Source organism: Ammodytes marinus (genome assembly GCF_949987685.1).
Source record: "Ammodytes marinus genome assembly, chromosome: 7".
Classification (NCBI taxonomy): domain Eukaryota; kingdom Metazoa; phylum Chordata; class Actinopteri; order Uranoscopiformes; family Ammodytidae; genus Ammodytes; species Ammodytes marinus.
In genome coordinates this window covers 17,572,517-17,598,556 of record NC_137211.1, presented here as the reverse complement: position 1 = coordinate 17,598,556, position 26,040 = coordinate 17,572,517, and the positions used below count along the sequence as shown (strand labels likewise).

Below are 26,040 nucleotides of genomic sequence, written 5' to 3'. Positions count from 1 at the left end.
ACAGAGGGAGTCCAAAAATCCTTTGTTTTTTAAGACAAAGCCTGTAGGCTGTGTTCCATTCCATTTCAATGAGTGTGTCTCTGCGTACAGCATACAGCAAACTGTTTTAATATGAATGGCTGTCTAAAGTCACAATAGACTTCCTGGTTTGATGAAAAGTATTGATTTTCCAACCCTGAGACTTGGCAGGGTCTGAATGTAAGAGAAGACTCTTTCACCTGCCGTTAAAGAAGAGCCAGCCTCTATGCCCTTATTAATGCATGTAGGCATCAGCGCAGCTCTTTCTAGATATTGTTCTCTGCATTTTTACCGTATGCATATTAGATTGCCCTGCAGGGACCACTGCAGGATATTAATAGGAGATTGATCAAAGAGGAACCCTGATAGCTTAATACAACTCCCTGGGCACACACAGCATGCAGCTGCATAATTGGTTGCAATGCTAATCCATAAAGTTTAAATCTTGAATACAAAAAGTGTTTGTTTATAAGAATGAATAATCTTGCAGGTCAGTCAACACCACAGATAATGCTGCACATAGAGAAAATAATTGGGCAGACTGTGCCTGCATAAAACCGATTAGTAAAGAATGTCAGACTGCTTATCTCAGGAAACAAACTATTACCAACAATTCCACCATTACAATGGTAATTCCTCAAACAAAATCTATTGAGTGTCTACCACTTGCAAATGGGAAGAAAATGACTATTTTACGATATAAAAATATATAAACTTCTCAAACCACTCTTGCTGTCTATCCATGCTTAGGATATTCTGAACTGTCATAATAACAAAGTAATTAAGGGCAACTTTGTTCTAATAGTAGTTTACAAATGAAACATCAGGAATAAAGACAGACTCAGGACAGCTGGTACTCCTAAGTGGACATGACATGATTCTGCACAAGTGGTTTGGTCTCTATGGATGCTTTTGTGTTTTTTGGAGACCATTGCAACTGACATGGTTCCGAGCTGACCACAGCTGCTATGCTTTGTACAAATTCAACAAACATGGGTATGAGTGTGGGCTTCTTCAAAGATAAGATTTAAGGTGGAGTGTCTCACTCTCTTTCCTTTTGTTTTTCCTTCGTCATTATTTTTCATCAAAACACTCTATTCTTTTCATGGCGTGACCTCGGCGTTTTGTTTATATTTCCCTTTCCTCAGGGAGTGAAGCCCGCCAGCTACAACAAGGTCATGGATCCTGAAATCAAGGAGATTATTGGGGAGTGTATCTGCCAAAAGAAAGAGGAGCGGTGAGTGAATGTGGCCATGATTGTCCAGCGTCCGGCCAACAATGCCCACAAGGTGCCCTCTTATCTTCCACGCCATTCCTCACCTCCCCCGCTTCATTGCTATGGCGCTGACAGTTGGGCTGTCAGCATCACTGCAGTCTCCCTCCATATCTGCAGGGCGTCTTTCATTTGGGTTACATAATGCGTCTGTGTACAGGAGGGAAAAAATAACCTTCAATTAGGTTCTAGATGCTTTTTTCATAAATCCCTTGTGAACCCAAATCCACAAAATCCTTCTAACTATGTCTTTTGGGGAGAATGATTGTAGAGTAAGCAATATTCATCAATCCAAAAGAAAGTTACCTCAGATATTTTCATTTAACTTTGATTAACTTTACAGAAAATGGGTTTAGGTGAGGCGGGCTATGCTCTTGTTCTTCTCACACAATAGGTATTTTGAACCAATCACTGTTGCCATGGATACCGTTTGATATGCCACACCCACACAGTTCTGTCAAACAGTCTAGACAGTAAAAAAGCTGAATTTTTTACTAAGTGCCATAATATTTATGAACATTTCATTTGAATCAGATTTCTGTAAAAGCGTATTGAGACACCCAAAGTTGAATTCATATATTGATTTTCTCACTATTTTAGACCAGGTTTTGAGAAGCTTTCAAATGTAATCATGACTGGGTTCAGTGAGTCACAATCTTTTTGCAGAACAGGTAATCCATGTCCATAAATGATGTAACAACAAGGTCAGACTAAGCCAAGATGTCCAGTCTTCATAAACAAACCCGGATTGTTGTACCATAGCTAACCATATCCATGCTAATGCTATCTGCAAAACACTGTTCATAGCAAATAAGTGCCATCAGTTTTGTGTTGTATACATTTTCTTAGAGACTCTTGATCTTTTTTTGCTTTCTTTCCCTCAGGTACACCATCAAGGAACTCCTGAACCACGCTTTCTTTGCCGAGGACACGGGTGTCAGGGTGGAGCTGGCCGAGGAGGACGATGGAGAAAAAGCCTCAATAGCCCTGAAGCTGTGGGTGGAGGACCACAAGAAGTTGAAAGGGAAGTACAAGGAGAGCGGAGCCATCGAGTTCATGTTTGACCTGGAAAAGGACGTTCCTGAGGTTGTGGCTCAAGAGATGGTGAGTGAATAATGGAATGCATAGTCAAACCAATTCATAAAAATAGTTAAATATATGTGAATTTGGAATCGTGTGACTTGTCTTATGTACGTTTTATATTTGCACGTCTTATCTTTTGAAATATATGCACTTATTTAACCTATGCCAGTTATGCAGTTTGACATGATTTGCATGTCCATGTAGCTAGGTGTGTTGTGTTCAAGCTGCCGGCAGTGCTGATCTATGATACTGATACATGCACTAGAATGCAGATCGCTGGTGATAACTGACAATGCTCTTCCAGGAATACAGTAATTGCGGTTTGACTGTTTTGTTTACATGGGTTTCTCCAGTTTTTCTCTGTGCCAGGTTTTTATTGCTGGGCCAGTGGGTGCGTTATCTGATGGTGTTTGCAGAAGAATTCTCTCAGTGTGGAAGCCATAATAATACTGAACTCAAGCCTTGAATCACGCATCAAACATTCCGCAGCACCATGGAATGATTTATTTGGTGACTGGGATTAGGAGAAAAAATTAGTCGACACCGCTCGACGTCAGCTGAAGAATGTCAACATAGTTATTGTCCGACTCTGTTCTTTAACAGTCCTAATTATGTTTTGGTGGGAGGAAAATAAAGTGGTACACAGTATCAGGAATACTAGAAAGACCAAATCTTCAGTGAGACATTAACAAGGAGGCAGACTTTTACAGAGTTGAGCTTTTGGCAGGACTATCCAAAATGGCCTCAAACAAACCTGCTTTTAAACAGATTTGTTAAACAAGGAATGATGAGCATCTGCAGTGTTATCAGATGTTGCACAAAGAAGTCTACATTCTGTGCTAGGACATGTGCTGTCTATGTAAAGGAGGTGGGAGGACAGTGAGGTGTGTCAGCTGAAAAAAAGATGGCTGTTTTGTTTTGGTGTTTTTAGAGACTGAGTGAGAGCCTGCTTTCATTACCTTCGTCTCTTGTTTTAGCCAACACCTTTGTTTCTTTGCGCCTCTTTCTTTCTTTCTTTCTTTCTTTCTTTCTTTCTTTCTTTCTTTCTTTCTTTCTTTCTTTCTTTCTTTCTTTCTTTCTTTCTTTCTTTCTTTCTTTCTTTCTTTCTTTCTTTCTTTCTTTCTTTCTTTCTTTCTTTCTTTCTTTCTTTCTTTCTTTCTTTCTTTCTTTCTTTCTTTCTTTCTCGAACCACCTATCTATTGTTTTGGCCTTGCCCAGCCTGTGAATCTGAAGGCCTTTCTCTAACACAATGAGATTGTATGGCCAGCATGCTCCCATGTCATGGCACTCCTTATCTAATTATTTTTTACTCAATAGATCATTATAGGGTACTGTTATTCATTTTTGCTGCACACTAAATGAATGAGTATGTCTAATCATAGCTAGCATATAAATAATAAATTGGCAGTCATCATACACTGAAGAAACTGAAGCTCATCTTTGGTTTTTGCAGATGGAACTGTCCATACAGCTCTGTGTGAACCCAATGAACCCAGCTGCCGACACATGGAGTAGTCTCCTTACTTCACCCATCCCCTTAAAATAGATGTTATTTTCCTTCCTTTTTCTCGCTCTTTCTCTCTCTCACTCTCACTCTCACTCACACTCTCCCCCTTTTTTTTAAATGCGCCCTCTCTTCTCTCACATGCTCAATGCTAAAAATATCCTGTAAGTCATGCTCTTCCCTTTCTCTTTGTCAGGTGGAGTCTGGCTTCTTCCACGAGAGCGATGCTAAGACTGTGGGAAAGTCGATCAGGGACCGCGTGGCATTGATCAAATGGAGGAGAGAGAGAACGGTGTCTGCTTTAGTAGATCAAGGTGAAGGGGCACACAGGGCCCAGATGACACCGTCTCAGAGCCTCTCTGCTGGGGCTGCACATGTAGGACAGCCCCTGCTTGAGCCAGAAGAGCCAGAGGTTGACCAGCACAACAGGCTGCGTAACCTACCCGCCAGTGCCACCTCAGTGACATGTAAGAAATGCTCTGTCCTCCTCCACTCCAGAAACACATGAGCTTATTACTTTGACTTTATTATGAATGTATTGCTTTGTGTGTCTCTGTAGCAGACGGAACCTTTGACAGTGGCATGGGCTCCACTGTGTACTCAGACTCCCACAGCAGCCAGCAGAGTGTCCTCTACCAGTCCCTGCTGGAGCCTATTACTATGGCAACACAGCAGGTCTGTATCAAGAACACACACACACACACACACACACACACACACACACACACACACACACACACACACACACACACACACACACACACACACAGGTAGACCATGTACATTCAAGATTTATTGAGATACACACACTCTTTGAAAGCAGCCATCGCTTACGTCGGCCTTGGAACTCAAGACAGCCGCTGTATCCACACACTTTAAAACGAATGTTTATCTGAACAGTCGACACACATTCACATTTTTGGACAAGTGCAGAACAGTCTTAATTAACAGTCCTGCACAAACACCTGCTTATGTGTTTCTCATACATTCATGTGTCGTTGCAGGGAAGCTCATTTGTCCTCATCTCATATACCGTAGTTCTTTTTTTCTTTTTGGTATTCATCTCTTCATTTTGAGTAACATGTTTTTTTGCTTTTGGGTTGTTCCCTGATCAGTGCCAGAGCAGTACCCCTCTCCTGACAGGTCGACCTCACTCCTGTGAAAAGGGTGAAGTATGGGGGGCCACACTGAGTCCAGAGCTCAGAACTCGTTTGGGAGCGGCAGCCCGGAGAGGAAGTGCCCCTGCTATTGACACTCGCAGGGCAAACCACTCTGCTCAACTCCACACCCTCATTCAGTCTCCAAATGTAACTAATCCCACCCCTAAAGTCCCAGAGACCAAGTCAGAACTCAGCCCCCCTGAGCTTTATGTGCAGGCTGCGGATGGCTTCCCCTCCCATAGTGCACTGCCAGTGCAACAGGGAAACCCCGTCACTTCACCTACTGAGTACCGCCGCCTTAGTGACACCTGCATCAGACGGTCAAACGAGAACTTGAGTGAGAACTTAAAACTGCCTGTGCTCAGTGGACGCAGACACTCTGACCTTAGTAGTCTAAGCTCTCATCATAACCAGCATTTGGCCATGCATAGAGGCCACGTATGCCAGGCCTGCCTCTCTTTGCTTCTTCTAAGGCCACGAGAAGGGAGCCATGGCCGTCCTTCAGTTGTCATGCCAACACATCTCTGTCCGTGTGACTTTAGACACCAGCTGTCCTCTGGTGGAACAATGACCCCCCCTGGTTATGGACGACCAAGAGGTTCAAGTGATTGTTCTGATTTCTCGCTGCTCCAGCGGTCCCTGTTCAATATAACAGGCCGCAAAGCATCACCTTGTCACGCTGCACCGACCAAAGCCTCCCTGTTGCTCTCCTCAGCTGTGCAGAGGCCAGCCTGCAGTGATGCAGACAGCAGCCTGACCAGTCGTCCCAAGAGTGGCAGATTGGTTGGGGACCAAGAACCTCTCCAGGACTGCAAGGATAGATTCTGTGCAGGAGAGCAGCAAGTAACCAGAGCTGTGGGAGTGGTAGGTCACACTAGTAGATAAGTCGCTTTAGTTTGCCATGTGGGGGCAAAACCTGCTTCAATGATTTCTCCCACCCAGTAGGAGGTACAGCATTTTCTGCATGGAGCTACTCTGATATCCTGTCTACTGTCCACATCTCGCTGCCTGCTACAGAGCTGAACCTCCTCAAAATCATAAGCTCGCTCCTGTCGGAGAACAATGGCACAATCCCTAACAACTGCTGATTAACCTCTATCAATCCCTTCTGACCTCGATTTTAACATTTTCCCTTTCTGCTTCACTGGCCCAATGCTACGGCTGTCTTGCTCTTTAGCTTGTCTTGGATAGATATCCTCTGATTGAAGGAGAAGGGGCTGCTGTCTGATCTGATTTCTCTTGGTCTCTCCTCCGCCTGCTCTTTGTTGAAACAGATGTTGCATTACATTATTGTTGTCCCTCATCCTCTCATTTTACTTGCTTCTGGTATGACTTAATACAATTGGCACACTAACTTGCTTTTGTTTATCCGTGACGACTAACAGTCAGTCCCAAGAGGGTCTAATTTGAATGTATCTCCTTTGTGTCCTCAGGCCAGTTCAACAGGTCACCAGAATCATTCATCTGTTCAGGGCCTGCCTTCCTCCAGCACACCACTGCATTACCTCCAGCCTGGACACAGCTACCCCTATGCTGGCCAACACACTGCTGCAACACCAACTCCAGATAGCCTATGTTCGGTCAACCTTCAGCATACAGTCCTTGCTGCTGGCTACAACCCCCCTGGTGTGCAACAAACCCAAGCTACAGCAACTGTTCCAGCATCAGCTGTGCCACCACACCTTGCACAGAGCTACCAAGCCCCAGGCCACCTACAGCAGCAGGCAGCAGCAGCAAGCTCTCTGACTTTTCCATTAAACGTCCAACAAACATGTCAGAACTGTGTGGCCCCAACTCAACAACATGCTCACTCATATTCTGCTGTAGTTCAGCAACACAGTGAAGCAGGAGCAACAAGCACTCTGCCAGCACAAAGCTACCCTCTGTCATCTGTAGCCCCATCCATGGCAGCCACAGCCCAGTGTCATCTTGCACAAGCTCCCGGCACACTGCAGCAGGTCCAAGCCGCAGTCCAACTGCCACAGCAGCAGCAGCACCCTGGTCAGAGCTCCTCCTCCTCCACACCAGCACTTTACAGCCAACAGATACCCATTCAGCAAGAGCACCAACAGCCTCAGTCCAATATCCAACTGACCCAACATATTGGGCAGGCTTGTATTCAGCACGGCCAAGACACTCTACATACCATTCACCAAGTGGCGCAGCAGTCTAGCCACCATGCTCAAAGTTTTCAGTCTCCTGGTCAGCAACAAGTACACACGCCAACTCTACAGAAGCACAGTCAGACCACCATGCAGACAGCAGCTCCACAACAGATCCAGGACATATCCCAGTCTACAGTCCAACAGATTCAGAGCCCAGCTGTGCATGTTGCAGCCACACACCAGAGTTACCCTGATGCAGCCTCTCAAAGCTATGCCCAGTCTGCCCTCAATGCACTTCAGCAACAGACTGCTCCAGCTCATAGCCAGTACCTGTCTGCACAGTCTACAGCCGCTGCACAGAACTATGGAGGAGCTAACATGGTAATGAATCCGCAGAGCCTTCCGGCCTCCAACCATCATGGCCAGGCTGCGACGATCACACATCAGGTGAGCGTACAGTGCTGATGATCACTATTGTACTGTATTGTACAGTACATTGTAGCAAGGTGGCATACGCGGCGCCCCAGTTTTTCAATTTTTATGTTTGTTTTCCCTCCTCTGACCTCGTCCTGTTTTCATTTCTCATCAGTTTCAACCCTATCTTTACGCCGCTGCTTTCCTGAATCAGGTAGAAAGCCTTTGCCTCAACACATTTTGTCACTGTTGGAGGGACAGAAAATAACACCTTCAGTCCAGTTACCATTGTTATTTATGGCAATGCTAGTCTTGGAGCCTATTATATTGTGGGTGCCTGGTTTCGATTGGAAGCAGCTGTGTTGGGGAACAGTGTGGGTGAATAAAAATACGTACAGCCCAATAAACGGGAGTTTCCTCGGAGAGAAGCCAACGGAGAGATAATGGAAATGGTAATGAAAACAATAACTGTGGTTTTAGCCGCTGCATCCGCCAGGCTTGCTCTAGCGTTTTCACTGCGCTCCGGCATGTGTTGCAGATTCAGACTGATGTCAGGCTTAGGGACAGGATGGAAAATGTGAGCTATTTTGATCTGGGTCAATAGCAGGAAATGCAGGTTTCCAAAACTGAAAGATGAAACTGGAATCCCTGCCATTATTGAACTTCCTTCCCCTATTTTTCTCTGTCTTCTTTTTTTTCTTTCTTCTGTAAACTGTTCCCGCTGGTCAGGGTGTTCCACTGGCTGGAGACGATGGACAGGGCCAGTTAGCGTCCACTGTGCCAGCCCAGGCTCTTCTCCCTCAACAGTCAATGTTGGCTGCTGTCCACCAACAACTCCAACCTCCAACCCACCTATCCCAGGTATTGCCAGTTCCTTCCCACTGCTCTTGCAACTCTGTGTTATTGTTTGTCCAAGCATTTTCTCCTGTCTTGGCTTAAACAAAACAATAAGACAATAGACTTTGTAAACAAGTTATACTTGTGCTTCCTCTTATGTTTCTCTTATCTTATTTTCTCTTGCTTTTCCACGTTTTCTTCCTTTTTTATTTTTCTCTTCTGTTTCCTTCACAGTATCCCACAGTCCAAGTGATGGTAGCTGCGACTGACAGTGTAACCTCCTATCCTCACCCCTGCCCTGCCTCTCACCCTTTAACCTCCTCTTCCCTTAATCACATCTTCCTTTCTCCTGGACAGACTCTCCCTGTGCCCGCAACCCCCTCTCTCTCCCCCCTTTCCCCTCTACACATTGAAAGCGCGTTAGTTTCGCCCATCCCTTATTCCCTCATACCTCCGCACTCACCCATACGGGGAAAGGTGGGACTCATCTCCCCACAGCACCAGCCCACCGCCGCTCTGCAGCACAGTGTTAGGCCTGAAGCTTCTCATTTACAGCCTGCGTTTCTATCGGCACTCACCGCCCTCCCCATACACACACACAATGGCCCGTCCCAGAACACACACCTTCCCACAAATGGCAGCTCTCAGCCGCCGATACAGGTAATTATGAACGCTGCAATGAAGTGCAGATGTTTACCAAGAGGGTGTGAGATGGAACTTTGTGCTGATAATATATCTGATTGTTTTTACATTAACGCATATATATCACAAAAAATAACTGATTTTAGATTGTCTGTGCTGTTTGTTGGATAATGCATAATTAATGTTTAAATGTTAGTCAGATTAATTAACAAATAGCAGATGAAAACAATATTTAAAACTCTTTGCTGTTACATATTTTACATACTGTACTTCATAGATGAAATCCTGTTGAATATCTTTTGGGATATAAGGGGATTACAATAAAGGAAAAGCATGACCAACAAATGTTGAAATAACTTGTAATGCCTACAATGGAGAGTCTCCCAGATGACACAATAATACATTCTAATAATAGCCATTTCTAATGTGTTTTTATTTTCTTGTCTTTTTATAACAGGTGCACCAGCATCCTGAGCTTGTGCCCTCTGCTCAGCTCAGCCAGCCTGCAGTCTTCTCCTCACCTGTGCACACCAGGCCGGACCCTGGCACTGCTGCTGCTGCCCAGCCGGACAATAAGAACCCATGCCAGCTGCCCCCGCAGAGCCAGGTTCCTGTGCTGCAGCCCCCATGTGGCTCTGCCAGCTCCAGTCTGACTCAGCACAAACAGCTCAATACAGGTCCAGCTCCTACAGAGACCAGCACAGAGGTATGGACAGATGAGACACTTCCGCACTTTTTTTTTAGTTCTCACAACTTATTTATTTCCTCTACCCACCTTGCTTTGCAACGATACCACGCCTACATTCACATGTAATACCACTGTAATTCCTCATAATTCACTGTCGTGATCGTAATCTATAATTTTTTTTTAAAGAAATAAGAATCCCTGATGCGGGTAGCTTTCTTTTATTCAGTGTATCTGGTTTGTTTGTTTCCATATTTGTTCTGTCTGTAGGATCAAGCTGCAGAGAAACAGACTGGAGGACAGAGCTATGACAGGTACTAGCTTATTTACCCTCAGCCATCTTTGCAGGGTCATCTATTGTAAGTTTAACGTTAAACAACAAATGTTATTTACCGGTAGAAAACACTGAGTGATTTTCCACCATCCTCACAAATGATGGGAGTACAAGATTACTACCCTTTCCTCCTGAAGTTAAAAGTGTCCCATTTGTTGTAGAGTAATATTTGTTGTGACCAAATTGAAGCGGTCTGTGCTAACTTTTCTGGCAGTGTGTTGACCAAAGGACAGTTCTCCAGCTAGACACAAACACACACATTTCATTTCAGAAAGTTCAGATCTTCCCCCATAATGGATAGCGGTGATCTTATCCGCCACAAATATTTCTGATCTTAAGCTTATGTGGTGTATACCACCACCCATGTCTAATATTTCAGACTTTTTCCTTTCCTTTCCTCACCAAAACCAGTGTCAACTCTGATGCCACGTCAGGGAAGGAGATGAGTGATGGTTATGAGGGAACACATGGAGGTAAAGGCGAAGCAAAGGTCCGCAAACACCATCGCAGGTCCACGCGAACTCGTTCTCGGCAAGAGAAGATTAACAGGCCTAAACTCAGCATGCTCAATGTGGGTAGCCAAAATATATTCCAAAAAGAGTATTTCTTTCAGAAATGACATCATGGTAGACCATATAATTATTGTGTATGCTGTTGTTGCAGGTATGCAACACTGGTGATAAGATGGTCGAGTGTCAGTTGGAAACTCATAACCATAAAATGGTCACGTTCAAGTTTGACCTGGATGGAGATGCACCGGAGGAGATTGCTACATACATGGTATGTGGGAGTCAAAGTTACTGCCACTTCAATAGATGAGACGTTTTTTGTAGCTCGCTGTAAGCCACACATTTCCTGAGATTCTTTGTTATGCATCAGACCTCTGAAACTCCCTGTGATGCTGTTCACAGCTGCAATGCAGCAAAACATATTTGGCTGTTTCTCTGTTGCTCCTTCTCCCTTTTTCAATCCCAACCAATTCATAGCGGGCTTATATTTATAGCATAGAGCATTAGATGAATATTCATGGCATAACTACTTCACCTACTTATTGTGTATAAAAAGGTGGTCCGAGGCAAATACCTACTTGTGAAGCTTCAAAGTAGTAAAGTTAAAAACATAGTTGGACATATACATTTTTAAATACATAGTTCTTGGATTTCCATAGGCCTTATAGCGAATTTAGTCTCTTTTTAATGTATCTTTTATTTAAGTATTTTTTTATCGTGGCAAAAAACTATACTGACATATGCAACATATTTGGAATATCAATGTATCTGTTTTTTGTTAAAATGTTTTCCCCTCCTAAACATATGTACAGTATCTCACAAAAGTGAGTACACCCCTAACATTTCTTCAAATATTTCATCATATCTTTCCATGCGACAACACTGAATAAATGACACTTTGATACAATGTCAAGTAGTCAGTGTACAGCTTGTATAACAGTGTAAATTTACTGTCCCCTCAAAATAACTTGACACACAGCCATTAATGTCTAAACTGCTGGCAACAAAAGTGAGTACACCCCTAAGAAAAAATGTCCAAATTGGGCCCAAAGTGTTAATATTTTGTTTTGCCATCATTATTTTCTAGCACTACCTTAACCCTCTTGGGCATGTAGTTCACTAGAGCTTCACAGGTTACAACTGGAACCCTCTTCTACCCATTCATGACGACATCAAGGAGCTGGTGGATATTAGAGTCCTTGCGCTCCTCCATCTCCCGTTTTAGGATGCCCCAAAGATGCTCAATAGGGTTTAAGACTGGAGACATGCTTGGCCAGTCCATAACCTTTACCCTCAGCTTCTTTAGCAAGCCAGTGGTCGTTCGGAGGGGTGTTTGGGGTCGTTATCATGTTGCAGTACTGCCCTGCGGCCCAGTTTATGAAGGGAGGGGATCATGCTCTGCTTCAGTATGTCACAGTACATGTTAGAATTCAATGAACTGTAGATCCCCAGTGCTGGCAGCACTCATGCAGCCCCAGACCATGACACTCCAACCACCATGCTTGACTCTAGGCAAGACACACTTGTCTTTGTACTCCTCACCTGGTTGCCGCTCCACACTCTTAACACCATCTGAACCAAATAAATGTATTTTGGTCTCATCAGACCACAGGACATGGTTGCAGTAATCCATGTCCGTAGTCTGTTTGTCTTCAGCAAACATTTTGTGGGGTTTCTTGTGCATCATCTTTAGAATAGGCTTCCTTCTGGGATGACAGCCATGCAGACCAGTATGATGCAGAGTGTGGCGTATGGTCTGAGCACTGACAGGTTGACCCCCCACCCCTTCAAGCCCTTCAGCAATGCTGGCAGCACTCATACGTCTATTTTCCAAAGCCAACCTCTGTGTACGACGCTGACCATGTGCACTCAACTTTCGTAAACTGGGCCGCAGGGTGGTATTACAACATGATAACGACCCCAAACACACCTCCAAGACGACCAGTGGCTTGCTAAAGAAGCTGAGGGTAAAGGTTATGGCCTGGCCAAGCATGTCTCCAGACCTAAACCCTATTGAGCATCTTTGGGGCATCCTCAAACGGAAGGTGGAGGAGCGCAAGGTCTTTAATATCCACCAGCTCTGTGATGCTGTCATAAATGGGTGGAAGAGGGTTCCAGTTGCAACCTGTGAAGCTCTAGTGAACTACATGCCCAAGAGGGTTAAGGCAGTGCTGGAAAATAATGGTGGCCACACAAAATATTTACACTTTGGGCCCAATTTGTAAATTTTTTCTAAGGGGTGTACTCACTTTTGTTGCCAGCAGTTTAGACTTTAATGGCTGTGTCGAGTTATTTTGAGGGGACAGTAAATTTACACTGTTATACAAGCTGTGCACTGACTACTTGACATTGTATCAAAGTGTTATTTATTCAGTGTTGTCCCATGGAAAGATATAAAGAAAAATGTGAAGAAATGTGAGGGGTGTACTCACTTTTGTGAGATACTGTATGTGTCTTTTGTTCCTGTCACATTTCTATTTGAAGCATTGCTTCTTAAGGTAAATCCTCTCATTCCTTGTTGTTCTCTGTCTTACCCCTCAGGTGGAGAATGACTTCATTCTGCTCATAGAAAAAGAAATGTTCATCGAGCAGCTGAAGGACATTGTGGACAAAGCTGAGGACATGCTGAGTGAGGACACTGAGGGCGAGAGGAACTCTGACCACGGAGGCAGCCCCAAACAGAGTGAAGGAGCTGGCACGCTCGGGACAGAGGTGAGAAGGAAAGTGTTGACAATTAATAGTTGCGGCGTCGCAATCTGTCTGTGAGTGCCTCTGGCTCAGATGCATCATCCTGACAGCACTCTCAAGATGACTTTGCAGGGCGACGCTGCCAACGAGAGCTGCCAAAAATATCTTCAATGCTGATGTGACATTTTGATCTAACTGAATTTATTTCTTGAGTCTCAGCTTTAAGGCTGGTTGGAGAAAACTATTGTGTAGTAACCCTTTCCTTTTCTCTAGGGATTGAAGGGTTCAGCACCCAACAGCCCACAGCTGGTCTACCAGCAAAATGGTAAGACTTCGAGCCACCTGGAACTTATATGTCCACTTTAACAAATGCCACTTAGTACCTTTTTAGCTCTTCTAATGAATAAATGTTTCAAGTAGATTCATGTGTTTCTCTCCGTTCTTGACAGTCCTCCACACCGGCAAGCGTTGGTTTATCATCTGCCCAGTGGCTGAAACGCCTGTGTTGGACAAAGAGAAGACTACCTCTGACATCGCTACAGCCCAGGGTATGCTGCACACTCCAAATACAGAGTATCACCTTCATGTCCTACGATTCTCTACCTACTAAACAACATGTTTAGATATGAGGGTTTGTTGTCTCTGCCTTGACTATGGTGTCAATAGAACAAACGGAATCATTGTCTTACTTGCTGCTGTTAATAGTGAAGACACTGCGCCGGCATTACAGTGTGCGTGTGTGTGGTGCGCCTGTTTGGGTCAGTTATATAAGAGTGCATCTGCAGTGGTTCCAGGCAGAAATGAAGGGCAGGATTTATACTCCATCTGACAGAGCCTGATGGGGCAACACAAGCAGTGATGTAACACTCTTGGCACCCACAGGACTCGGCTCCTCTTCTCCATGGCCTTGCTTGGCCTTGCTTGCCTCCAATCTCTTCTCCTCCTAATTAACCCTTTTGTATTTCTCCAGAATCAGAAAAGTCTTCCTCGTCCTCAGCCGGGCCCAACAGCAACACAGCAGCAGTGACCACCCCACTCACATCTTTATCCTCCCAAACTCCATCCTCCTCTTCCTCCTCAGTGCAACCACCAGATCAAAGCCTTGACAAAGCCCGGGTCCAGCAGCCTAAGCCCTGTGTAACTAAACATGCCGTTGTTGATGCTGCCGCCAGACGTCACGACTCCCTTCCTATGGAAGAGCCTTGCATCTCTACTGTCTCTATGGTAACGGACATTCCATGCTGTGCCATGGTGCCACCTGTCTCTCTGGATGTGAACACTATTGATAGAGGAGCAGCTAGTGATTTGGCCTCCTCTCAAACTAATGCGCCGCATCAGAGGAGCAGTCCTACAGGAGAGCTCCCCTCTCAGTCTGTGGTGCTGCAGCAGCCCTATGCCACGCCCATGCAGCCCGGTACAGTCGCCTCTCAGCCCCAGAGTCCAGCACATCAGGGCAACCAGTTGTCAGGCCAACAGCAGCCGGCGAGTGGGGGGCCTAACCCGGGCGAGTCGGACAGCGAGGGGCCACGCAGGTTGGAGTTTGTGGACACCACCATCAAGTCTCTGGATGAGAAGCTGAGAAACCTGTTGTACCAGGAGCATGTTCCCACCCAGCCCTCCAGCACTGCCTCTGACCCCCAGGCCTCCAGCACAGAGGGAGTCAGCTCTCCACCAGTCTCAGACGGCCAGAGCACAGAGGGAGGGCTCCCAAAGAAGAAAGAGGAACCACTGGTAAGTGTGTGTGTGTGTGTGTGTGTGTGTGTGTGTGTGTGTGTGTGTGTGTGTGCTGAAAGTACAACCAGGGGGATTTAGATATCTCTGAGAGAGCAGCCAACAATAAGCTATATTATACGTCACACTAGAAGCACAGCGGCGGTGCTCACGCTGTTGAATCACACGCTCCTCTTTCATCCCAGGATGCAGAACGCTGTGTAAATGCACACACAGATCTGCCAATATGCCAGCTTTGCTTGGTCCAGGGACCAAACGTCATTGCGCTAATCGCTGTGTAAAAGGGGCTCGTTAGTGACATCTGAGCATTGAAACATTAGTAGCTGAAGTAAGGGCAGCATCATTGAATTGTGTCTCTGCACTGCGTTATTGATTTGACTATTGTCTGTAAAGAGTAATACCAATACTATGTTTAGAAAGAGGGGACGGTAACAAAATAACTGCTGTCTGCACAATAATTCATTATAATCTCTCGCTCTGGCAGCTTCATTTTGTGTGTTTCTTTGTGTGCAAGCATGCTATCAAAAACAAATTGGGGTCCGACTCATTAGAAAAACAATAACAAACTGAGGTCAGGAGAGGATAACGGCCAGCCTTACCACACTGATTTACCACTTTAGTGCTTCACCACTTGCCACTATTCAAATCAGTGCAACCTCCCACGCACACACACAACCTTCTCTTTTTCTCCTTTAGCCCCAGATTCCTGAGCGCACAGACAGTGTGGGTGCATTAAGTGACTCTGCAGTGGCAGGTAGGTAACTGTATGTAAGACCCATGTAATGCCCAGTGCATGATAGTTAAGGAATTTGTTCCCGAAAAAAATCTTCTTTCTGTTTCAAAAGTCTCTAACAGAAGAGATGTGATCACCAGCTCCAGTTCGTATAGCTCCAAAAGTCGCTTTCAAGTAAGAATCCACTTTCAAAACAATCAAATCAGCTGAATGTAATTGCCATGTGACCAAATGTAATCATATTATGACTCGCAGCATTGTTTGCTCTGGTTCCTGTTTGTTGCTTGGACATTGCATTAGTGGATGATGTTTACGAAACCCTCATTTTGTTATGAACTTGGACTTTCTGTTCGTCGTCGCAGATCATCCCCACTCCACCGGATGTCATTCGTCGTTTGGATAAAAGCAAGACGAGCTGGAGCACCTGCAGCTCCCCGGCCCCCTCTAGTGGTTCTGGAGGGTCTCACAGCCAGAGCACAGGCAGGCGAGAGAAGGGCTGTGTGGCTCTGGGACAGATGTTTGTGACGACTGCAGCTGATAGTGACATTGCAGGAGCGTCCAAAGCCCACAGTAGTAACCGCTACTCTGCCCCACCAAACTTCTACCACGCCACGCCCACCTCCAGCCCTGAGGTCACCCCGCGCCTCATGCCCCGCGCCCAGACCATCGGCACTCCCACCCATCACCGCTACCAGTACCCCTCCCGTCTGTACTCTGACTCAGCAGACGAGGACAGCAGCAGTGTAGCGCTCCCTCCGGCCCACCCGGCTCCCCCAGTCCACTCTCTGTCTGAACACAGTGGCAGCGACCTCATGAAGAGAGCCGTGGCCTTCCTGCGCCGCTCAGGGCGGAGCAAAAGTGAACAGAGCTCCGATTCGCCCAACCGACAGCCTCTGGCAATGAACGGCCACGCTCTATCGCCCTCCACAGGACATCCACACTCGTCCTACATGAGCAGTGACAATGACTCCGAGTTTGAGGATTCCGATATGAGGAAAGAACTCCAGAAACTGAGAGAAAAGTAAAGTAACATACACACGTCACGCATGCACAAGCTCCGGAACAGAAAAACTAACTTATATTGATATATAACACCAACACCAATATCAAATTCTCTACTGAAGAGACTTTATTGTCCTTCATGGAGAGTAAATTACAGAGGGAACGCTTATAAAAAAAAACACTGTGAGCCTGGCATGAATATTCTAAGTGAATGTGTGTCTTTTCTCTCCCTGCTCCTTCTCACTAGACACATGAAGGAGATCTCTGAGCTGCAGGCGTTCCAGAGGAATGAGATTGAGCATCTGTACAAGGAGCTGGGCAAAACCACGCCCCCCAACGTGGGCCTGCTGCACGCCGCTCCCCCAAGTGGCCGCAGGCGCAGGGCCAGCAAACACAAGCTGAAGGCTGGAAAACTGCTCAATCCCATGGTGCAGCAGCTCAAAAACAATCTGAACTCCTCCACAGAGAGGAAAGGTGTGTGGGTTGGGATGGTGTGGTGATTTGTGTACAGTATATGGCAAAGCTTTTTTCAGTCAGAAGTGGAAAACACAGGAGTGATGTCAGGTTCAGAACACCGTAGCAGTGTGTGATTCACACAGTGACTCACACTTTTTCTTTTTTTCCCCCTTTTTTTTAAACCAAGGTGAGAGTGCTGCCAGCTCATCCAGCTCTCCAGCTAAAAGCTCTATTCTGTCAGATGGCTCAGCCCACTCCAGTGGCAGCACCAGCTCCAGCAATCATCCCAGCAGCGCCGCAGAGCAGGTCCACACACAGCAGCCCTGCTCTTTGAAGGGCTCTCTCTCTTCAGACAACATATATGCTGGGCTACACACTGATGGAATGTCCAACCAAGTTGGCCCTGGCCAAGGTACACATAGTAGATAATAGGCATGCTGCTGTGTGTGTTTGTGTGTGTGTGTGTGTGGAGATGACATGCTATCTACAGAACAGCCACTAGGGCTAAGGAAAATGCTTAAAGGTGAAGTAAGCGGAATGGTCAGTTTAGCTAACTTCCTGTCAGTTACTGCAGTTAGCAGTCCCCTCCGTCGTCCCTACGTCACCACATTAATGAACTGCGGTCTTCAAGCAGTGAGTTATCTAGCATCATCTCAGATCCATAAGTGTGATAAAACATGATAAAAACCATCAAAACAGACATTGGGAAGGATTTTTACCTGCTGCGCCATTGTAGGCGCATACACATTCACCCATCTGTCAGTGAGACGGGTGCCGGTTTGTAGCGTTCTCTCTTCTGATTGGTTACCAGTTTCGGGATCCCCGAAAAGTTTATTTGCCGATTACATGCAGAGCGAGTGACTGAGAGATCGGCTTTATGAAACGCGCACACTATATAAGTGATCACTGTATGAATAAAGAGCAATTTACACTTAATTAACATTAATAAATCGCTTACTTCACCTTTAACAATGATGTCCATACTGTCCTTGGACAACCCTTTGTAAGTAGAAGAAACAAGAGCATCTCACCTTGAAGGATTACAAACTCTTAACAGGTCCACCTCATTTGAACTAAATTGTTATATATACATATATATATATATATATATATATATACTATTATTTATATATATATATATATATATATATATATATAGTGAATCACATACATTTGTAGAAATATGTATCAGATTGTAAGCTTCTGACGCATTTAATAAAAAGGCAAATGAAACTTCATCAGTAGGTGCATTGTGTTAGCCAAATGCTGCCTTCGTTCATATTCTAAATTTACACAAATTAATTCAAAACATGCTCTTTACATGTAGCATTGAAATAGATAGAACAGTGCTGAGTTTAAAACTCATAGGCCACAAATTGATTCCCAGTTAATCTATCAAAATCCACATTATTTAGGGGTAAGGATTTGATTTTTTTTTTAAATGCTTACTAAATGTGGTTTTCAATTCCCTTTTATACAATCAAATTATTAACCAATCTACATATTAGTATACTGCTACAAAAATGTCAAAGGCTTGTGTCACCATCCTAAAAGTCATTCAAAGTCAACTGACTCTATACCTGCTTGTAAAATGTAATTCCACCTCTCACATTTGCATACATCACACTTACATACATATGTTGTTCTGTGCTTAAAAATTTAGCAGGTTGGTTTAGCTTAGAATATTTGAATTTAGTTCAAGTTAAGAACAACCAATGAACCTATCTTTCTATCAAACAAAATATTAGTTTTTTTGGACCTAACCATCTGTCAAAGTGCATTTTTATGAAACCAGCCAGCCACAAGTTTTTCTTTTGTATAACTGGCTTATTTCTTGCTTTCAAATCTTGTATTTGAAATGAATTTGTTTTTAATGTACTCAAATGATGTAGATTCAGTAATTCATAATAATAATTAGTAAGAAACCCCAATACCTTTTGACGATATTTGTTTCTTTTTTCTTTTGTTTCCCCTAATAAGGCCCCTGGGTATCAGTTGTATTTACTGGCTTACATTTCCCATTAATCACCACATAAAATGAGTTGGATTCTGCATATAGTGCACTCTTTTCTTACTATCCTTTGCTGGTGCTTTTGATGGTGGGGGTTTCTCATCCCAGTCTCTGTGCACTTTTACAAAGTGTTTCTCTTGTTTCTTCTCTTCTTCCCTCTTATATTCATTTTCACAGGCTGGACGGTTTACCACCAAACGTCAGAGAGAGTCACCTATAAATCTAGTAGCAAACCACGTGCTAGATTCCTCAGTGGACCTGTGTCTCTGTCCATCTGTTTGTATTTGTTCTTTTCTATTTCCCCCTCGCTCATTTTCCATCCTCTCTTTATTTAACCTGCCTCTCTATTCTACCTACCATATTTTGATTCAATTATATGCAATTTTAGTGGATCTTCTCTTTCACCCTCCTCACAGGCCTCCTCACCTGACATATATCATCCATTTTCTACTCCTACCATTCGCCCCTCCTTCACCGACCTTAAAACTTGTGTTCTGTATGATTTGTTTTTTCTGACCGTCAGAGGATATCCATAACATGCACACTCAAAATCAGAGGAATCTAGCAAACATAAGCACATGACACCAGAGTCAAAAGCTAATGCAGCCAGGATGGGTTTTCCTTTTCATCCTCACGTAATCAGTGAAGCAGGGCCTAATTTCTGTGGAGTCTCTATTTTACTTTATGACTTAAATACTGCATTGTATTTGTTGCAGATGTGTGTGTGTGGACACTTTGTGGCACTTAAAGGTAGATAATGGCACTGTTGGCTCCCAGTCTTGTTTTCGTCAATTTCTGGTGCTTGAAGTTCTGTATTATTCTGTTCTGTTTTAATGTAAAACCCTGGGACGAAGAGAATAGCCTTTGGTAAGGCTGCCTTTGCTAAATATCTGTTCATCCAAGAGTCATGAGTGTTTTACACCGGACTGCTAATGGGACAGGAGTCTATCTGCGAGAAGACACTATTTCCAAAAGCCCTCCTTCTATGAGAGAATATTATCAGCATTATAAATTAATTATCTTCCTCTGATATAATTTCCCTGTAGACTCTTATCACTATTATATGAATTTGAATAAAGCGACTAGGTGAAGAGTTTATACTTTTCTGAATTGTTTTTAAGTCAACAAACATTTTAATCTGACATTTCAAAAATAGTAATACTAATGTATCATAGCAGTGGCTTTCTAAATTGATTGTTTAAAATATAGAATGCCAACTGCCATGAAGACTGAAAAGGAAACCTATCCAGGATGTTCATTCCTATTGTAGATCCATGTGTGTGGCCGCAAATATCCAGGCTGCAAGTTACTTTACACAGTCTTTCCTCTGGCTATCATCCACAATTTACAGAACCACAGTTACATCTATCACCATTCATTTGTGGGTACATATAATGCCCAGTCCCCCTCATACAAATGCTTTGTGCAGTGCTTCTGGGTTTAAAAAAAACAACACCACAAGCACACTGTGGCAAGTTCTCTCCAAACATGGGCCTGAGGTCAGATCTAAAACAAGACTTGAGTGCCTGTTTGTTCAAGTGAGTGGGTGTTTGTGTGTCTTCATGTGTGAGAGAGGATGCCAAAGCTCTTTTACCCTATTTATTTGTTGTGCGTTTCCATTCACTGTTAAGTTCGATTTGTAACATCTCCCAAGTGAAGGCACTTTTCCCAAGTCAGTTATCCTCTGTATACTAACACAGAGAATCCCCCCCAGCCCTTCCCCGATAGGCAGGGCCCTTTGCCGTGCTAGAGGAGAGCTCTCTGTCCCTCATGTTTGGACGGAGAAGACGTGCATGGTGCTGGCGCCAGGCAGGGCACTGATGGAGACTTGCTCCGCCATACGAAGGGCTGTATCATCAATATTATTATGATTATTTTTTATTTTTTTATATCCTCCTTCCATTTCCCCTGAGTTACCTGCATGTTTCTGACAAGTGCTGGCCCTGATGAGTTCCAGCCAGTATCTGTGTGTTCTTTCAGTTTGGAGTTTTGTTTATTTTGGTTTCACATTTTGTTTCACAGGCCTTCTCACATCGACAAAGGGATCTCTTTTTAATCCAGGCTTCCTTTCTTAGAAAAAAATATTACTTGGTCCATTCTATCTTAATGGACAAACAAAAATACTTAATTTAATTAAGGCAATTGATAGTGACTGGATTTTACCAAATGTCACATTTAAAAATGGTTTAAAGAAGGAAAACCAGTGTTTTCATGAGTTAATTTATAAAACAGCATAACATATGATGGACATCATCCTGACCAGGCTGCTTGAAATGCAAGAAATAATTACCCTGCAACATCACAAACCCAGGCTATGTGTGCTCTTTGCTGTCAGTCAGATACACTCCCTAATAGCCATATTTTCAAATGATGCCCATTTTAAAGAGAACACCTAGGCTCTTTCTTCCAACCCTCCTCACTACTTTTTAAACCCCCTTGTCCACCTTTTCCTCCTTCTCTCTCTCCCCAATTGTTTTGATAGCTGAATGTGCTTTTGAAGCAGTTTGTCCACATACTTGTGGTGTGCAGTGTGTCCTGGCCTAACTGTTTCTGTCTTGTGCTGTTCTACCTTTTTATAGGGTCCACTCTGAAACGACTATGTCTAGGCAAAGATCGCAATAGTAGTAACTATCTCATTTACTTTCTTACTCTCTGTCTTTCTTACTCTGTCCTCACTATTTAAGTCTTACTTATGTTTGTATGTGCACTTTGAAAATGTGGGATCTCTGTTGCATTATTTAAGTATATCGTGGTTTTGCATGGCAGTGTCAACGTCCTGATTGCTGAATTTCGTCATTGCTTGCAAATCAAACATTTCATTTGTCTATAATCACTTATTAAAGACACTTGTGTTGTAATCCTTTGGCTGCTATGTTGGCAAACTATGCGTTAAAGTAAATAGGTTGAGTAAACTTTTAGTCTGGCCTCAACAAAACCATTAGGACTAGTCTTTAACATTCTGAAAGTTGGCTTTGTGACAAAAGTGCATTTCAATTATGCCATACAGCAGCCAACTGATTTGACAGTCAAATGTTTGTCCTGGCCAGATTTTGAAAGACTTTCTTGTCTCTTCAGGGTCCGCCGTCAGCGCCGCCATGGGTCACACGGCCACCAGTCAGACACAGCCGTCACTCGCCACAGCCACGCCCTCGCCGCCTCCTCAGCCAATCACACGGCTTGCTCAGGTCCAGACCAACAACAGCAACAACAAGAGAGGCACGTTCACTGACGATCTGCTCAAGCTGGTAGACGACTGGACCAAGGAGACTGTGGTGGCAGCCAATCAACGGCGCCCGTCACTGAACCAGATCAAACAGCAGAGGCGCCAGCAGGACCTGGACGGCAAAGCGCCATGCATGGGAGCGGCTACACAAGAGGTATTCCATATGGAGATGTACACTCACGGATAAATCGGGAAGATCGGTTCTTGAGTCCTACTTTTGATCCACAGGGTACCCGCGGGGTCTTAAAAGCGTTAAAAAAGCATTGAATACAATCATTTTCAAAATCAAGCCGTAACAGTTTTGAATTTCACCTACAGAGTTGAGTTTCCTTTGCAAAGGTCTTACATCTTTTGATTGCCCTTTTGTAGGATAAAATAAATACTTGGAGAGGGGTCATTATGTGACAAATAACTTTTTGGTTTGTTACCTACTTTTGTTTCAGTATATCAATATGAGTATATATGAGTTAATAATAAATATTTTCTATTAAAAGTATTTTAAAATGCATCAGAATTTCCATTATATCCTTCCTACTTTTGCCAGTATGACCTTGACGTTGGCATTACATTTAATTTTGAGTGGCATTAAAAAGGTATTAAAAAGTCTTGGATATCCCTGGGGTTACCCTGATCTATGACATTCGGTGCACTTCTGAATCGGCCTATGCACTTCTTTTGTACAACAACTTCTTGCTGTTTCAGATGAAAGGCCATGTTCGTCCCAGCAAGTTCCAGCTGCAACTGTCGAACCCCCTGACTGCTGTGGTAGGCCCCGCTATGCCCACAACCCTAGCAGCCAACTCCTCACCAGTCCTCCCACCTGGGTACGTTCTGCCAGCAGGCTCCTATGGCGGGATGGTTCCCGGTCCTCTATACCCCCAGCAGTGGCCTGGCATGCCTAGTCCCGTAGGATTGGCGGGTCCGGCAGGCCTGCACGGTGCCCAAAGAATGATGCCCTATGCTGCAATGGCAAACCGAGGGATCCAAGCCTACGCTCTGGTCACGCACGACCAAGAAAATGGCCCCTGTCCCAAAACCACTAGGACTACCTAATCTACTAACTAAAATGTGTTTATGTTATTGTGTATGGGCAGGATAGTCCAACTCACCAGAGCCACACATGTACATAATCTGATCATGTAAATAACATGCTGCGAGTGTTGATATTCTCTATACAACACCTATATCTGTGGTTTTAAGTGTGTGTGTGTTTTGCCCGTATGTTTGTGTGTGTATATACTATACAGTACATGTTAAGTATGTGTGTGAAAACCTAATGCTTTTTGGCTTCGGTCTTGACTAAACTCAGCCATACAAGACGATGTGTCTGCGGTCACAATAACAATTTCACTTTATTCTTTAGAACTGGAGTTTTCACATTGATTTTGCCTTCCTCTGTGTTACGAAAACACTATGATGGAATCCAAATACCATTGGTTTGAGAGACGGTATAAGAGAGGACAGTATTTATGATGAAGATATTTGAAGGAATGCGGTGCCTTGAACATTGACCTATAGATTCTTTTTTTCCCTATGTGAAACAAAGCATGTCTGCATCAAAGTTATTTTATTTGATGGTAGCTTGAGTGCAGTCGTCTTTTTCTTTTTAATGCATAACAGACACTTTTGTTTTTGGTTTACATATGAATGCCCTTGTAGTACTGCACTATTAACACAGTATATGCTCTTATTTAAATAATTAAATCATGTTTTAACCCTTGTTTACTTTCCGCCCCTGTGACAGATGGAATGCCATAGTGGTGAGATGAACTGTTGCCTTGTAGAAACAAATGATTAACGAAAAAAAAAAAAAAATACGCCAGCAGCCAAATCCAGTCTTTCAGGTCAAATGGTTCAGTTGGACACAGCCTCTTTTTGATAGGACGACTGATGTGTTGTGCCAGAACAAGAGTTGGCACTGTTGTAGCCTCGTGCTCAGAAGAAAGGCGGTGTCCAGACCCATTTATACTGTACATAGATTATTTCTACAGTATATGCCTCTGATAGTGTTCTGATGAGAATGTAGCAATTAATCTGTGAAAGTTTGAGGCTTGAAAAGTGCAATTTAACCCCTCCACAAAGCTTTGATCGTGGCCTCGCCACAAGCCTTATCTCTGACGTGTGCAACAGGAGCAAGCTGATAAGTTGAACAAAAGTTACAATTCACCAAGCAAAAGACGGAAGTTACCAGGCAGAGTATAAACATTACAAACCACCAACACAACTCTTTGACTACTGCTGAACATTCTTTCAACTTGGCTGTCCTTTTTCTCAGCATACACTGTATGTGAAACGTTTTTGTGCAATCACGTTAAGTCTGATGTTTTTAACTTATTTGATGTGTAAAGCTTGATTTTTTTTTTTTCTTATTTTTTTGATGCTGCTATTGTCTGAGGGGGCCTCCACTGTAAAGTTAAGCATTCTATTCACATAAGATGGTACTTTAAGTAATAAAAACTCTTCAAATTAAATTAACAAATGAGATGCTCGCAAAGCAGTGTTTTTGCCTTGTTTGAAAATGTGTCTTTATTTCCCAGGTTGTTTCTGTTGACAGCATTTTTGTATTTCATTCAGTGTTCAGTAATATATTGCAAAATTCAAAGGATACTTGATATGGGAGATTTGCACAACATATAGTCTCCTTTGTGTTTAAGAGTTTCCTACACTGTATAGTGGATTTCACCGCCTGTACTTTTATATCACTGACAAGCATGGCCAACTGTTCATGTTCCACAAAGCAAAAAGAAACAATACAGCTTCTATGGTTAAAAACGTCACATCGCCACAATATATGAAAGGTTTCAGTATTCCCAACGCTGCCAAGCTGTGAATTGTACAGTTTTTTTTTTCTTGTTTATATTTGTACATTTGTTTGTTTGACTGTTTTGGGGTGTCAGTGGTGGTGGAGAGGGGTTGCTTGGATGTATTATTTCATCAATTCGGTTTGAATTGGACTTTTATAGGATATTATGCAGAGTCTTCTGCTTTGGTGAAATACTTCCAGTAGTAAGAGATTTCTGTTCTCTGTCACTCTTGTATCTCGGTATGTTTTGTTTTCGACTTCCTCGGCTGCTAGGCTATCTCACTGGTGGAAGCGGCAAAGGATGAGGAGAAACTATAGTCGCTCTATTCATTTGGATGCAGTGATCAAACTGAGCTGTGAAAAAATGCACAGAGGTGGAGCAGTCCTGACTGACACTTCCTGCTCTGCTCATCTAACTTCTCTGTGGACAACATTGCCCCCTTGTGAATATCCTCCGATTGTCCCAATTGGCTTGTGTTTGAAACTGTGTGGGATCGCTTCTACCTGCTCTGTGTCCCACTGCATTACCCCACCCTACGCTGCTGCACTCTAATCACAGGCTGTATGTTTGAGAGAGAAATAAACATTATTTTGTGCTTGAAAGTAGGCTAGTTTCGTTGTCTTTATTTCGTGTTTTCCATTTCTCTAGGCTATATCAAATTAAAAGCATATCTGATTAGGTACAAGCCTAGTAGCCTATATCGCTGAATTGAAATTTAAACAATTAGCATGTGTTTTTTATCAATAAATATTACATTAACTGTGTTTAGATGCTGTGTGTTTGTAAACATTTGAAAGTGTGGCTCCACTGACGCCGACATCTTTGAAA

General features: G+C 43.7%; 1 protein-coding gene across 1 annotated transcript in view; it reads left to right on the top strand.

The window, feature by feature from the left end:
- The window catches only part of LOC307252884 (serine/threonine-protein kinase WNK2), a gene marked incomplete at its 5' end in the record, with an annotated part of 40,175 nt that extends 14,513 nt beyond the window's left edge, over positions 1–25,662 (top strand). The window contains 25 exons of the mRNA XM_080030708.1: positions 1,167–1,255; positions 2,176–2,395; positions 4,075–4,345; positions 4,438–4,553; positions 4,994–5,902; positions 6,472–7,590; positions 7,733–7,771; positions 8,287–8,418; positions 9,494–9,742; positions 9,992–10,035; positions 10,467–10,626; positions 10,719–10,835; positions 13,106–13,276; positions 13,535–13,577; positions 13,702–13,800; positions 14,223–14,983; positions 15,680–15,737; positions 15,829–15,890; positions 16,079–16,737; positions 16,966–17,192; positions 17,362–17,586; positions 19,363–19,461; positions 21,765–21,809; positions 22,261–22,562; positions 23,111–25,662. Coding sequence (XP_079886834.1) covers positions 1,167–1,255; positions 2,176–2,395; positions 4,075–4,345; positions 4,438–4,553; positions 4,994–5,902; positions 6,472–7,590; positions 7,733–7,771; positions 8,287–8,418; positions 9,494–9,742; positions 9,992–10,035; positions 10,467–10,626; positions 10,719–10,835; positions 13,106–13,276; positions 13,535–13,577; positions 13,702–13,800; positions 14,223–14,983; positions 15,680–15,737; positions 15,829–15,890; positions 16,079–16,737; positions 16,966–17,192; positions 17,362–17,586; positions 19,363–19,461; positions 21,765–21,809; positions 22,261–22,562; positions 23,111–23,461 — 6,567 coding nt within the window. The 3' untranslated portion in view covers positions 23,462–25,662. The remainder of the gene's footprint in view (positions 1–1,166; positions 1,256–2,175; positions 2,396–4,074; positions 4,346–4,437; positions 4,554–4,993; positions 5,903–6,471; positions 7,591–7,732; positions 7,772–8,286; positions 8,419–9,493; positions 9,743–9,991; positions 10,036–10,466; positions 10,627–10,718; positions 10,836–13,105; positions 13,277–13,534; positions 13,578–13,701; positions 13,801–14,222; positions 14,984–15,679; positions 15,738–15,828; positions 15,891–16,078; positions 16,738–16,965; positions 17,193–17,361; positions 17,587–19,362; positions 19,462–21,764; positions 21,810–22,260; positions 22,563–23,110) is intronic.
- Between the last annotated feature and the right edge of the window lie 378 nt (positions 25,663–26,040).